Consider the following 14,908-nt stretch of genomic DNA (forward strand, 5'->3'; position numbering starts at 1 on the left):
TCATACGAGAAACGACCGTCAGAGCGGCGGACGAGCTGCAGGTGAGATTCAGAAGCAGGGGGGCGTCACGGGGAAGCACCTTTCTGCTGACTCTGAGACGCCGAGTCTTGGCTCTGCGGCAGGATCTCTTCGTTGAAGGACTGCTTCTCCTCACACGACTGTTTGTGCAGCTTCCTCTTGGTCTTACGCTCCTCCTTTGACTTTAACTTCTTCAGACTAAAAAAGAAGAAGCGAGAAACAGCAATTTAAAAAAAAAAAGGGCAGAAGCTTTTTCATGTCTATTTCTATCTGTGGCAGACCTCAGGGCAGTTGATGATGAAGGCTGAGGAACAAGCAAAAGATCTTATCTCTATACATCTATTTGGTCTATCAAATTTTACAACTGATCAGGAACCACAGATGTGCTTTCTCTTTTTAGCAAGCGCAACAAAACAGACCATGAGACAGCTTGGCCTGTATACGTCCATGATTCAGCTCTAAAAAAGTTATAAATATCCAACCTAAAACCAAAAAATGAGGCCAGTCTGTTCGACTGTCGTATTCATGAACTGTTCGATAACTGGATGACACTTTAACCTGTCTTTTTTTTTTAAATGTCACATTTATAAGTTAAAAGAGGAAAATCCGACTCCACATTAGGTTGAAAGAAAAAACCGTGTCTCGACCCGCACGTGTTGTGAAATCAGACAATCTGAAGAATGTGAGTTTCTGAAGCCTGGCCTTGTGGAAAAAAAACCCCGATCCAGACCATAATACCAAAGACAGTGGCAGTTAGACACAAGCAGGAAGCTGTGGCACTGACCTTGTACACGTCTGATTGACTTTAGGCTTCTTGGGGGTTTGTGGTTTCAGGATAGCAGCTTCAAACTGACAAAAGGAAGCAAAACAATAAAAACACCATGAAAAACTGAAAAAAATAAATAAATAAATAAATAATAAAAAAAATCCAATCTTTAAGCCGTGCTTTATCTCCAGAGGTTTCTCTCACCTTACACTTCACCAGGCCCGTCGGACCGTAGATTTTGATATTACAAATTAGGCCGATACAGTCGGGAGTCAAACACGGTTCATGAAGAAAATCCTGCGGAGCAGCAGAAACACAAGGAGCCGATTGATTCAGTTTGTTCTCGGCAGAAAAACTGGAAACGCAGAGGAATCAACTCGACCTTCTCATTCTTTTCATTGTAGACCGACGACTTCAGGCTCTTCCAGCAGGTCATGTGATATTCCACCATGCAGCTTTTACAGCAGCACATCTGAATGAAGCCCTGCACGCACACACACACACACTTAAAAATCAGTCCGCTGTGTGGGCTCCTTCAGACGGCGGCCCGGCTGACACCCACCTTAAAATCCGGGTCGGTGAAGAAGATCTCCGGCTTCACGGAGGAGAGGCATTTATCCAAGCGGCAAATGGCGTCTGGAGGCGGCGGGAACCGGCACGACTCGATGGCGCTCTTCAAATGTTCCTGGAGGAACCAAAACAAAAGAAAACATGAGAGCGAGGACAATGCTGCCGCGCTGAAGCGCCAGTGTTTACAGTTTGATAATTTAATACACCATGAGATTATTTACCGATTGTCTATTTGTATGTTTTCCAGAAGCACAGCTTCACTTGTTGCTGCATAAATGTGGAGTTGGCGCGCTGCCGTACCTTAAAATACTGCGGCTGCGTTTCTTTCACAACCTCTTTTGTTAAAGGCCAGGTGAGTTTCCCGGGAGTGATTTGATTCTTCACCATCTGCATCGAGTTCGAAAACTGCTCCAGAGCCACAGCGAACCTGCGGAGAAGGCGGAGGAGGGCCGTGAGCGCCGTGCGAGACCGGCGCGAGCGAGACGGAAAAGAGAGGAAAAAGTGCAGCACTTGTTTTCCCTGAAGAAGACCCTGCCGACGGCGTAGTAAACCAGACACTGGAACGTCCGGTCCTCATAAGACTTCATCTTCTCCAGGACTTTCTGGGCTTCTGCGAGCTCCTGAAGAAACAGACGGGCACAAATGAAGTGAAAACTGTTACGTAATATGCACACTGTAAAACCTCACTACTCCTGTTTGTAACGTTGCTTTTTATATATTCCTCAGACATCAGATCATGACAGAACAATAAGACACCACATGCTATAGTAATATTTTAAATATTTAATTTTTTCCTAACAATACAGTAATGTTATTGCTACTCAATATATCAAAGCTTTTATGATCATTGCAAGATTTATTTCTGTTGTCTGAGTAGCAGGAATAATTTCCTGCACATGAACAGGATCAATAAAGTGTGTTTATATATTTTTATAACATCCTCTGTAAAAGGTTCTTCCTCTAAATCTGTCTGCGATGCTTTATTTGATTGCTTCAGCTCAATAGAAGCGCTGCCCTCCGGACTGACACACACCGAGGAGTGTGTATGAATAAATAAAACCGTGCTCGGAGTGGGAGTTACCTCAGGCTGACCGATGTCTGTGAGCGCCGACGCTCGGCCAAACATCAGCAGCAGGACGTCCACCGTGGAGAGCCCGACTTCCTGTGAGAGGAAAACAAATCGTCGCGCTGAGAGCATTTCCAAAAGCAGCAGAGCGAAGGAAAGTCACGGATCACGTCTTCGTTCCATGTGTCAACATCTGTTCCAACGCTGCGGCGCAGTGAGAGCGGGGTCCTGCTCACCTTGGGCGTGGTGGTTTCCAGCAGAGCCAGAGCCTGGCTGAAGGCCTGCTCGGCGTTGCGGCTGCGGAGGTCCACCAGGGCGGCGTGGGCGTCCTGCACCGCCGACCTCAGCTTCTTACACACTTCGCTCTTACCGTCGGTCTCCTTCTGCTTCAGAGAAAGACATCGGGTCATTTCCTGTGTTTGTCCGAGGCTGGGAGGCTCCGCCAGGCGTCGTCTCACTTTGTTTTCAGCCGGGGGATTCCGGTTTTTTGCCTTCTTCTTTGCAGCGTTGTTCGATTCGGCTTTATTATTTTTGGAAGACGACTCACTGAAAAGACCAGAAATCAGGCTGATGACCAAGTGAAGCTCCTTCAGTCTCTGTGTGTTATTCTATCGTCCATGCAGACGAATGAAAACAGAAGATAAGTGGAATCATGCAGCAGAGATGAGGCTTTATCAGCTCTCCGTGCAAATTCTCTGTAAAAAGACTAAACTGAGCTGGAACAGAAGATCTTTCACCAGTTCATGAGATAAAGTCCAAGCGCAGTGCTTCTTACCTTATTGGAGGCTTCTGCTCTTTAGTGCTGCTTTGCTTCTGCGCCGTCTTGTCATTTTTGGCTGAAAGGACAATAAAATGCACCTTTTTTACAGCCTGCAACATCAAATCCATTTCCAAACAAACGCTCCCGCTTTCAAAGATGAGAAGGTCACAGCAAGAATGGATGAGGAAAGGACAGAAACTATGATCTCCCCGAGTCATCAGGCAGGAGCTGAACTGTGGGAGTGTACCCTCCAGTCGAAGGAATGTCTGCAAAGATAACTCCAGCGACTGGGTAGAACGTGACACCAGTCTGTAGATAGCATGAAGGTCGTATCAGGAGGTGTGTGATGTTTATACAGCCTGGATGCTCTCCTCCCCGTGTGGATCCCAACACTGAGGGGCATGATTCTGTCAGAAAGTGTGTATATGTATGTGTGTGTGTGTGTGTGTGTGTGAGAGACCCTATAGAATATGCCGACATTAGAAAGGAGCGTTGATCACATCTACATGTGTGAGTCAGTTGGTGAACAAGGAGACATAAGTGGAGAATAAGGATCATTGAGCTGGGAGCCTCGGTAATGAACGCTGGTGTCTGGTTCTCCCAGATCTGACTGGACGAAGGCGTCAGTGGAAGATCGAGGGAGTCCTTTACTCAAACTATCACCATCCCGTTAAAATGTCAGCCGATCTCAAACTTTCTGACCTCTCAATCTCACCATGACGGCCAATCTTAGACACGTTTCTTCTCAATATGAGGCTTATTTATCGATCATTTTGATATTGTTTTTGCTTAAAAACAGAAAATCAGAACAATCCCGAGACGAAAACCACATTTCTGTCAAAAGACCAACTCTAAAGCTGCGTGTGCAGACTAATAGGATTTCCAATCAATTAATTTATTTAAAAAAAAAACTCACCTGGCTGTTTATCACCTTTGACCTCTGACACCTGTCAACACACATGAACAGACACACGGAGTTCACGGAGGCTTTAATGAACTTAGAACTTTAAACTTAGAAAATATCGTTACCAACAGCTAAACATTTAAAAGTTTAAATTCGTGTTTACTGTTTGAACACTGAAGTTTCACATTTATCAAGCCGGTTCGTTTTTCTGACATTTCAAATGTGAAGAAACAATGTTTCACTGAAGAGAGCTGAATAACCACTGACCTTCGGCGCAGACGTCTTTTTAACAGCCTCCCCGGTCTGATGTGCTCCTCCGCCTTTGGAACTGCAAGAGAGACAAAGTGGAAAAAATGAAAACAAGACTCAAATCAAAGTCAATGAATAGTAATGCACTTTCGCTGGGAGGTGGAAGACACGTACTTCTTACATGGAGTTGGCGCCTTATAAACCGACGTCAGTGCTAAAAGACACAGAGGGAGAAAAAAACAATTAAGATTTAAATCCACTTATACAAATCAACACCTCGAAAGGAATCCAGCTGAGAATTCACTTCCTCCACATTGTGCCCATCGATCAGACTGAATTCTCCTTTGGAAAATGCTCAGCTGGTTTAAAGGGGACATATTATGCTATTTCTCAGTCACGTCATATCGGTCTCAGAAGCCCAAAAATGTAGTATTTACGTTGTTCGCCCCAAATTCATCATTTGTTCGGAAAAGTGGCTCTGAGGAGGCCTCCTCAGAACACGCCGTTTCTGAGCCTGCTTCCTGGTATGCACGCGAACGCGTCTGGCCACGCCCACTCTGTCACACACACACACGGTGGGGGCACAGTCAGGGGGAGGAGCTAAATCCTTTTATTTCAGGATCAGCGGACCCAACTCAAACTCGACCGTCTCAGCAGGCATTTTCACAAAATGTGGTGCAAGACAGGGAGGAAACAGACAGTTTCCAAATTTGAACGTCATAATGAGGCCACGGCTACACATGCTACTAAAAGAAACTCTTCAAGTGAAAAAAGTGAAAGTGAAAAAAGCATAAATAAAATAAAAAAAAAAACCAATGTTTGCGGTACCATCGGAATCTAAGAGTGCGTCTATGAATTTCTGCTGCTGCGCTGCCAGGTCTCTCCTCGCTTCCTGGTCCTCTTTACACAGCTCCTGGCCTCTGGAGTTGGCGCTGAAGGCCAGCTGTGGCTGTCCGACGAAGAACAGGGCCTCGGCGTATCGATAATGTCCCTGAGAAGGAGAAAGCAGGAGTCAATACATTCCTGCCTCCTTGTGACTGAGATTACAGCAGAACTTTGTAAAATTAAAGAGTGGTTCAATAAAAATAAATTATCGCTAAATGTACTCGCAACAAAATTCATGTTATTTGGTAAAATCAAAGAAGACACTAAAACCCAAGTTAAAATAGATAATGTTGAAATAGAAAGAGTGAAAGAATACAAGTTTCTGGGAGTGATTCTGAGTCACAACATGAGCTGGAAGCTGCATATCAACAGTATCCGAACTAAGATGGCTAAAAACATCGCTATTATGAGAAGATGCAGACACCTTCTTGACCAAAAAGCTCTCCAAATCTTGTACTGCTCACTTGTCCTTCCTTACATCACATACTGTGTAGAGGTTTGGGGAAATACCTACAGAAGCCACTTGGAGATTTTGTTCAGACTTCAAAAAAAATCTATCAGGATCATACACAACGTGGGGTTCAAGGACCATACAAACTCATTGTTCCTAAGATCTAGCCTTCTAAAGCTTGAGGACTTAATACATTTGAAATCTCTGTTAATACTCTACAAGGCAAGAAACAATAGAAACAATTTACTTCCCGGTAACATAAATCGTCTGTTTGCTAATAGAGAGGGCAATTATTCTTCCAGGCAAATGCTTAATTTAAAAGTTCAACGTGTTCGTACGACCCTCAAAAGCCAATGTATTACCCGGAGAGGCGTAAATCTATGGAACAGCTTAGATGGGAACCTAAAAAGTGCCATAACTATACATCAATTCAAAAAACTGTATATGCGCCGTATTTTTGATAACTATGCCAGACAAACATAACACTGGAAGTGAATACTGTACGACATAACACACGCTCATAAACAGGCACATGCACGGGTTAGGGTGCATGGGCCTGGGTATGGAAAATGAACACACAAAATATAATAATACTGTCGGACATAGTATGATTATGAGTATACTGTAATAATATGAAATATTGTGTGCTTGGTTCGAATAACGACGAATAATGACTGATTGGTTAATGATGCAGCTCATGTCCAGGCATGCACACACACTGTGTGGCATGCCAGGACATGAATCTTGTACCACATGACACACACACATTCATAGGCAGGCACATGCTACTGTGTAATGGCCTGGGTGTGGATGATAAAATGATGTATAAATACAACAACATTGCCATGTGACCCTCAGTGATATAATTACGAGATATGGGAAGGGGTAGGCACTGATAAGCTTCTGCTTCAGCCTACTCCTTTTGGGCTTTCATTGAATGGTTTTGTATATTTTGTTGACATGTTTATGTTATGTGATATGCCCAAATAAACGGAACGAAACGAAGCTCGTCAGGTTCGGGTCCGACGCCACAAACGTACTTTAGCCCAGAGTGGTTTTAACAGTGTGGCACGGACTCCATCGCCAGCTGCTTTTCTGGGAAGAGAAACCAAACAGAGAGACAGAGTTAGGGTCTCCGCTTTGCTACAATGAGGAAGAAATACTCAGCAACACTCTCTCTCTCTCTCTCTCGGCGAGGTACTTACAGATACTGCTTACAGCGGAGGTAGCACAGCGCTCTGTTCCCATAAAGAAAATGATTGTCGGGGCTGGAGAGACGAGAAGGTTTCCGTTAGAAAAACATTCATTTACCAGTCCCAAAAAAATGAGTTTGACACATAAACCCGACAGTACGGAACTAAAACTCCACATGAAACATCGACAAGACTTTGAGACTTACTAGCAACGGATGGCTTCAGTGTAAAACTTGAGAGCCTCGCCAAACTCCTCATTCTGGAAGTGTTTGTTCCCTTTCTTCTTCATTTCTTCACTTTTCTACAGTAGGGACACAACAGATTTAAACGTTCAGCAGAGATTCGTGTGCAGAACACATACTTATTGAGCTGTAATGTATGAAGCAGTACCTCCACATGATGGTCGGCTGGTTTATGCATCAGCGACCGCATCGTCCTCTCCACGTCGCTCCCCATGTCTTGGATAAACTTGGCAACTGCATCAAATCGGGGACAACAGTTTCAGCTGTGTTGCAGAGCGTGTTTGTGTGTGTGTGTGTGTGTGTGTGTGTATGTGTGTGTGTGCTCTGCAGGCTCTTACACTCGGTGAAGATCAGGTGGAACACGGTGCTGCAGGTGTCGGCGCTCTGGAACACCTGCAGGAATTCGTGCAAGGCCAGGTCTCCCAGCTGCTCCAGGTAGATCATCGCGTCGTGGAAGGCCTTGGGAGACCGCTGTGGGATCAAACGGTTGGCGTGTAAACAGACGCCCAAGACGCAAAGAAAGTGGTCCCTCTTTACGTGAAAACGTCTGGTAATCGGGCCTGATTGGATTATTACAGTCCAACTTACCAAGTTGAACATGTTGCTGATGGCAACAATTTGTCTTATTCGTCCCCTTTTCATCTGGAAGTGAGAGGACAAACAAACATGTAAGACGAGAGCAGGAATTCACATAAAAACAGAACTTTCTATCATGAGACGGAGAAAGAAAAAAAACTTCTATTTGAGGGAGAGAAAAGGGGGTGTAACTGGCAGCGAGACGCCACTGCGGCTGTAAAAGTAGGAAATGATTTCTACAGTGACGAGTATCAGCAGGGTAGGATAAAGACCCGCCGGTGGACTTTGACCTCAGACAAGTCCTGACAAATATGGATTGAAAAAAAAAAAAAAAAAAGAAAAACACACAGATGAGTAGGGGTGTCCTCAGACAGTCGATGATTCGTTCGAAGGGGCCTGATTTGACGGCCAATCATACAGTCGAAGCATCACAAAATGTGGTTATTAAACGAGGACCATTCCATCACAGCTGCATGGGGGTGCTGAATGACTGATTTTACATAGAATTGCTTGTTTTTTTTTTTTCAAATAAACATGATATAAAGCCTATTTGATAAACATGTTAGCCTATCAAATATACTGTGGATAAATTTACTTAACTTGTAGTTTTATTCAATATTCTATCTATTTAGTGTTTGTGAATGAACCACCATGGTGAGTGGCACAATCCGATTTTGCGCAGAGCTCCGTCACAGAGCAGCATCTCGGTGGTGATTTGGCTTAACTTTGAAAGGCTCACAATGTCAGAAAAAAAAAACTTCAGAACAAGTCAAAGATGATCCAAAAAAAGTCAAATGCTAGTTGTGTCAGCAGCTCCTTTATCATTCCACAACAACTATACGGCTTTTCAACTTAAACGGGTCAGTAGCCAGATAATTGGGTGTATGAAAGATGTTTCTGTCACACACTTCTCAATTTTAATGCTGACTTTTATTTCGTTTAATTGTAATATTTTAGGTTATTATGTATATATACATATATATATACATATATATATATTTTTTAATCTAAAAGGCTCATTCTATTTAATTTAGTGTTTGTTTTAGCATGGATGTTGCGCTGCCAAACAGACCCGACACAGCACAATTAAGCCTGTTTCATTTAATTTGAGCAGATAATGTGAGAAATTGTTTAGCCAAATTTTTTTAGCTTATCTGCAGAGATAATAAATATAAATAAATTACATGCTTTAGCCCGTTTGTTAGAAGTGGGTTTGGTTCTGCTCATTTGAACTACGGTACCTCATTCGTTTCATATTTAAAGTTACCGACACTTTGTTCCAGTCTGTGTTTCAGTGTGTAGGAAAAAAATAAAAGTGTTGTTTTGTTTTGTTATTTATTATTATTAATGCAACATTCTGCTGTAGCTTATATTCAAATGATTCTAAAACAAAACAAAAAAAAAGAAAAAGAAAGATTCCACTATCAGTCTACGATCAGCAGGATCGGACGAATCAGATTCGACTATGTAAATTCTTAGTCGGGGAAAACCTCTACAGATGAGGGAAAACAAAAACGAGACATTTTTATTCATTTAACTGAAATGAGTTGGACACTCCTGGTCAGAATGGATTCATTTCCCAAAACACTGAACGTTTTCATCATTTACTCACAGAAGCCTGCTCCAGTGAATCGAGGACCCGTTCAACTAAGTGAATGACGGCCAGATTGTCCAAACTCAGATCGCTGCTGCTGCAGAAGGGAGACGACAAACTGTTAAAAGGCCAAACGATGATGTTTCACTGAAGGAATCGCCACGGTGATGAGCGGCCCCTGACCTCCGGGGTCTCATGCCGATGTCGATGGCCCAGACCAGAGTGCTGTGGTGCCTCTCTGGCTGCAGCAGGGCCGGGAGCCAGAACGCGCAAATCCTCATCCGCTGCACGGCAAGTTTCTTGGTCTCGACGGGTATGAGACTGAACTTCTCAAAAATCTCGTCTGAGAAAACAAAGACGTCCAGAGACGACATAAAGGGACGAGAAACAGAAAAACAAACAACTCTTTGCTTGTGAAATCTAGTCCAGATCAAAAAAAATAATTCCGCTTGTGATCAAATTTCCTTTTCATGCTACTTCGAACACTTCAGCAGGAGAATTTATATTTTAAAGAGCAGTCAGCAGGCCTGAGCCAGCGAGATAAGTGTGGAGTTACGTTATCAGACATGAGCTACTGTCCAGTTAACGCCGTGCCAACAGCCAAGCAGCCAATTCCGAGAACAATCTATCATCTCAGGTCAAATTTTACTACGAAACTGGAACAAAAAAGAAGCTCATGTGTTTCTTACCTGTGGGCCGAAACGTGATGATGGTGTCACGCTGTTAAAAGAGCAAAAGACAAAAAAACAGTTTGTCAGTGACGGAAAGGAAACAAGAACATAAAGTTAAAAGTGAACTTTGTTTTTTAAAACTCACCCTGGTTTTGTAATGTGTCTTGTGGAACCAATCCATGCCGTATTCTGAGTCAGAGTCAGAATCTGACATTCTGCCAAACTCTGGAAACACATTTCACACACATCAATAAATGGCATTATCACCAGGCAGCGCGTCCCGATCCTCTGAGGCCAACGCCCTGAAAGCTTTACTCCCACACAGCGGCTTGTCATCACGCTTCTGCGGAAGGAATTACTGAAACAAAGCGTGAATTCAGCTAACTGGGAGCACGTTCAGGTTTCACGTCTGGTTTGATTCACTACACCTGCGCCGTCGAGGCTGACGCCACTGTGAGGATCAAACCTGTGAACTTCCACTCCCAAGTTCACCTCTTTACAAAAGTCAGCTGGAGCACAGTTGCTAAGTTTCCCAAATTTCAGTTTTCCTTAAAAAGCAGCGTCATGTGTGGTCCTTTGGCTTTTATGATTTGAGCGAACATGTCGTAACTTTCATTCCAATCTAATCAGTTTGTGTAACTTGTCAAATTAAAACATGACTCATTTTATGACATTTCCAACATGAACTGAAAGGGAGAGACGTCCAACAGCCTCCACATGAGCAAAGGAAACAGGAAAAACTCTTTGAACAGGAAGTAGAGCCAGCATGGGGTGTGGCTGCATGCTAGAAAATACAAGGCAAACATCTGTTAGGCCTGACCTGGAACTGGAAGCCAATGCTCAGGGTGTAAACAGGATATAGAGCCAGCAATAAAAAAAACAAACAAACTACAACATCTATTTCAGATTATTCTGCGTGAATGAAAATATACAGCTATAGCCAATAAAGCAATGACACTGCTCATGTCTCAAAAAACAAAACAAAAAAAGGAAAATTTGTGCCGAGTAATTTTTCTGTTGCAATAATGCTTCGATTGAAAACATCTTAAACCTATGATAAATATGCTGAAGGGCTTATTCTGATGCTTACTCATCTTCCCTAAAAAGCTGTTCTACAAATACAAGAAATAGTCTACAAAACACACACAAGCTTTATAAAATATCAGAAAAAAAGGAAAAAATATCCAGATCTGTCTTAAACTAACTGCAATGAAATGATCATCAAGGAGTCAGAGAAACATATATTAGTTTAAAGGAGACTCTTTAAATGCCCGGTTGACTATTTCTTGTATTTTTCTGTCACCTGATTGATTTCTTCATTTTTTACTGCAGACGTGTTATCTATACATTCACAGTGTTTAACTGAGGGGTAAAAAAACATTTTTGATACTAAATACTACCGGGGCCTACGTGTAGAGCTGACATGTTTCCTCCCACAGTCCAAAAACACACACAAGCAGTCAAGTGGTGAATCAGAGATTGTCTCTAGGTGTGTGAATGTTTGTTTGTCCTGTGATGGACTGGAGACCTGTCCAGGGTCAACCTGCCCTCGCCCATAAGTCAGCTGGCATCGGCTGCACTGGAATTAGCTGAAACAATCATTTAGTTAGTTTAAAAGGCAGTTTTTAAACTTTTTGAAAACCTCACTGAGTGTGAATGAAGCACAGTACTCATGTTTATGTCCTTTGTGAGAGAATTCAAACCAGAAGTCTGAAACTTCAATGAGCAAAAGAGCCACTATTGTCTCTTTCCATCCAATCAAGTGGAGCAGCAAGACATGTTTAACCTCTAAAATGAGTGTAAAATAGTTTCATATCATGTACAAAAGCCATTAAAAAAAAAAAGTTTTGCTCTTTTTTTGTTGCAATTTTAAACTTTCCTCTTTATTAAATTCCAGTTTATTTTTAAGCTATTTCATGAAGTTTTGCCATTTCTTTCAGTTTTTTTTATTTAAAGCTATTTTCTTGTTTCACCTTTCGTCAGTCAAATTATCCCCTGAAACAAGACTTTTTAAATAACTCTTGTGTGGGAATTTTAACAGGCTGAAATGTGAGTTTTTCCAGGGGAAGCATCAGGCTGCAGACTCCTGGTTTCACCCACACTCAATCACCAAAAACGAGATAGCTAGTTACATAACTCTGACTAAATTACAGTATCTATACTCTTAACACGATGTCCCGGCTGCTGCTGGAGCTCAGTCCTGAAAGTTAAGTAAACGTAGGTGTGGTTTCTTCGGAAATCTCCAGGGCTGTGTTCGAAACCGCATACTTACGTACTACTCATACTAACTTATTGAGTATGCAGTGTGTTTACACTGGCAGTATGCGATTTTGAGTATGCGAGAAGTCCCCGGATGCATACTGCATTCGCCAGAAATGTTGAGTATACATCGTGTGTTCACTACTCATACTGAAATTGCCCAAGATGCAACGCGACGGACATTTGAATAAACTTTATTCAGTTCACAATGACCGTTTCTTCATGATGTACATTTAGCAAGCTGAGTATGGTTCTAGATTTAATCTTCCCTCCATTGTTTGTGCTCGTAGGTGTGTTATGTTACGAGATTTCTGATTGGATTGACAATGACTAAAAATAGTAAAAAAAAGAAAAAAAAACCTTACATCTGAGAACAAGTCCCTGCTGAAAGCGACCATGATGCACCGAAGACGGCGAGCCGATCTTTGTTGAAGAGCCGAAAAAACTCTCCGTCGGTACAGCATCATAATTGGCATAATAAGTGGTCCGTTAACGGGACACCGGTCCAAACGGCGATATTAAGCGAGATATATTGCTGAAAGATTGCCTTCTTGTTTTCAAAGTAAAAGCACAGATTTATCACTGAGGTTGTTTTGCATGAGAAAGGGAAAGGGGTGGTTTATTTTGGTGAAAATAACCGGAAGTGCGTTGCTCACTGCGGCTGGCTTGAATTTCGCCGAATTCGTCCGAACAAAATCATAAACGGCTGATATTCGGACAAATAAACGACACACTCGGGCTGTAAACCACCACTTTGTCGCCTAATTTAAAAAAAAATCTCGATGAAGTTATACATTTGACGAGTTTAGAGCTAAAGTGAAATCAGCTTTAGCAGATCGATTTCTGCTCATGGAAGAAGTGCAATGCATTGTGGGTTATTATGTAGTATGCTGTAGTGTAAACGCTTCGCATACTGTTTGATGGACTGAGTAAGCAGGATGCAGGATGCATAGTATGAGTATGTAAGGATGTAGTAGACAGTATGCGGTTTCGAACACAGCCCAGGTTTTGTTTTCAGCGCCATTTGCTCACGTTCTGTTCGCAGCAGTAGGCAAAACACCCGAAACACCCGAATGAAGCCACATCCTGGAACCAGATAATCAAATGAGCCACAATAACAGACTCACCAGTCCAGAATGTGTGCGGCCTGCTGTGTTTTCCAGACTACACGTACGAGTTTGTTCTGTTTTCTGTTCAAGCCCGCCTGGCCGCGTCCCACTTTGTCAAAACCACGTCAAAGCATCCATCGTTAGCATCCGAGCTAACCCAAACGGACGCCTACGGAGAAGCATTAAATTCCGGATGGTCCGGCATTTGGGACGTCCCAGCGCCGTCAACTACTGAAATGGTATTTCATAGTGAAGTTAAATGCTGTTGTGGCCTTTCTGGGGCGTTTCGACACTTTTCTTCGTACTTTGTTCTCGCTTCCAGAGCGCGAGCCCAATAACCGCTTTTTCAAACCGAGTACAGCGAAGATGAACAACCACGAAAACACCCGCGAAGGAAAAACACCCACCTTTAACCGTAGTGCTGAGTGACGGGTTTTATTAGAGCTGTCCCCCTGCGTTGTTCATATTCGTGTGTGCGGAAGCAAGCGACGCCGCTCACGCGCTGTGCGCCGCGCTCCACGCGACGCTCTCCGCCAGGAGGCGTGGCTTCTCCTCCATGGGTTTTATTTAAAACGAACCAAAAAAAACTTTATTTATAGTATCACATTGCCAACTGGACAAATTGTTTGGTATTTTCACATGGACAGTACGAATAAAAATTAAGAGAAAAGGAAAAAGAAAGAAAGTTACATCTCATAGGAGGACGTGTAAATTTACAAAACAGAAAAGAATAGAATAGATTTACGCTATTAATCCCAGAACACATCGCAGTTACAGAAGTTACAAGTGTAAGCAGCACAGTTCTAATAGTAATCTGAAAAAAATTTGAGTGAATGCACTACAGTTTTAATAATTCAATTCAATTCAACATTTTTTTGTACAGCACCAACTACTACACAGTCATTTCTGGGCACGTTTACAGAGAAAGACCCAACAATCACACGTGAACAAGCATGAGCAACAGTGGAAAGGAAAAAAATCCCTTTTTATATAAGAGTATACCTTTGCAGAACCAGAGTTAGGTGTCATCCCAGCTTCGTTTCTTTGTTGAATACATAAATAATCCCTAGATAATGAATCCTTGACTTGCTTTCTCGCGCCACCACCGGGTCAAGCTTTAATAATCTTTCCATTTCTGGAAGGGATGGTGTTTGCTGGTGGTTGAGCGTCAACAGGAGGGTCAACACTGTCATTCTCTTCAGATGAGAATGCTTCAAAGTCAGAGTTCTCCTCAACACAATCCTCTGTCTCAGACTCATTCTCCTCATCGTCACTTTCACTGTCAAAGAGCAGACAGTAGACCTTTCCCTAAAGGGCTGCCAAGCAAGCTTTTATTTTTTTTCTTCTCTTTCTTTACTTGAACTAACAGTGCCCCAGTTGGAATAATCTACCCACTACAGTGCGGGCAATATCAGTTCTGCCACATTAATTATCCAAGTTGTCATGGGAATAGTTGTTTTACTCACCACCAGTGTCATGTATAAAATAGAAGGTATTGATTCTACTCCTGAAAAAAAATCAATTATTGTTATGTGAATGATAACCACTGAACAGGGTCAAATTGACGCCAAAGATAATGGGAGGGTTAAAGGATG

At 42.6% G+C, this 14,908-nt stretch overlaps 1 protein-coding gene across 4 annotated transcripts in view; it reads right to left on the minus strand.

The window, feature by feature from the left end:
- ttc3 (tetratricopeptide repeat domain 3) overlaps positions 1-13,858 on the minus strand; it is a 30,810-nt gene extending 16,952 nt beyond the window's left edge. For 2 of the 4 annotated variants that reach the window (XM_030101102.1, XM_030101099.1), the window contains exons 1-26: positions 13,721-13,858; positions 10,091-10,170; positions 9,964-9,994; positions 9,458-9,617; positions 9,293-9,371; positions 7,693-7,746; positions 7,443-7,575; positions 7,253-7,338; positions 7,069-7,163; positions 6,875-6,937; positions 6,710-6,764; positions 5,162-5,324; positions 4,508-4,547; positions 4,352-4,412; positions 4,097-4,127; positions 3,196-3,256; positions 2,879-2,966; positions 2,657-2,806; positions 2,436-2,516; positions 1,865-1,974; positions 1,655-1,781; positions 1,347-1,469; positions 1,167-1,268; positions 989-1,081; positions 803-867; positions 80-216 (exon numbers count right to left, since the gene is read on the minus strand). In XM_030101102.1, the coding sequence (XP_029956962.1) occupies positions 80-216; positions 803-867; positions 989-1,081; positions 1,167-1,268; positions 1,347-1,469; positions 1,655-1,781; positions 1,865-1,974; positions 2,436-2,516; positions 2,657-2,806; positions 2,879-2,966; positions 3,196-3,256; positions 4,097-4,127; positions 4,352-4,412; positions 4,508-4,547; positions 5,162-5,324; positions 6,710-6,764; positions 6,875-6,937; positions 7,069-7,163; positions 7,253-7,338; positions 7,443-7,575; positions 7,693-7,746; positions 9,293-9,371; positions 9,458-9,617; positions 9,964-9,994; positions 10,091-10,159 (2,257 nt within the window). In that variant the 5' untranslated portion in view covers positions 10,160-10,170; positions 13,721-13,858. The remainder of the gene's footprint in view (positions 1-79; positions 217-802; positions 868-988; positions 1,082-1,166; positions 1,269-1,346; positions 1,470-1,654; positions 1,782-1,864; positions 1,975-2,435; positions 2,517-2,656; positions 2,807-2,878; positions 2,967-3,195; positions 3,257-4,096; positions 4,128-4,351; positions 4,413-4,507; positions 4,548-5,161; positions 5,325-6,709; positions 6,765-6,874; positions 6,938-7,068; positions 7,164-7,252; positions 7,339-7,442; positions 7,576-7,692; positions 7,747-9,292; positions 9,372-9,457; positions 9,618-9,963; positions 9,995-10,090; positions 10,171-13,720) is intronic. The other 2 variants (XM_030101101.1, XM_030101100.1) reach the window with 2 other exon arrangements.
- Positions 13,859-14,908: the final 1,050 nt, after the last annotated feature.

This window comes from Salarias fasciatus, chromosome 10 (assembly GCF_902148845.1).
Source record: "Salarias fasciatus chromosome 10, fSalaFa1.1, whole genome shotgun sequence".
Classification (NCBI taxonomy): Eukaryota; Metazoa; Chordata; class Actinopteri; order Blenniiformes; family Blenniidae; genus Salarias; species Salarias fasciatus.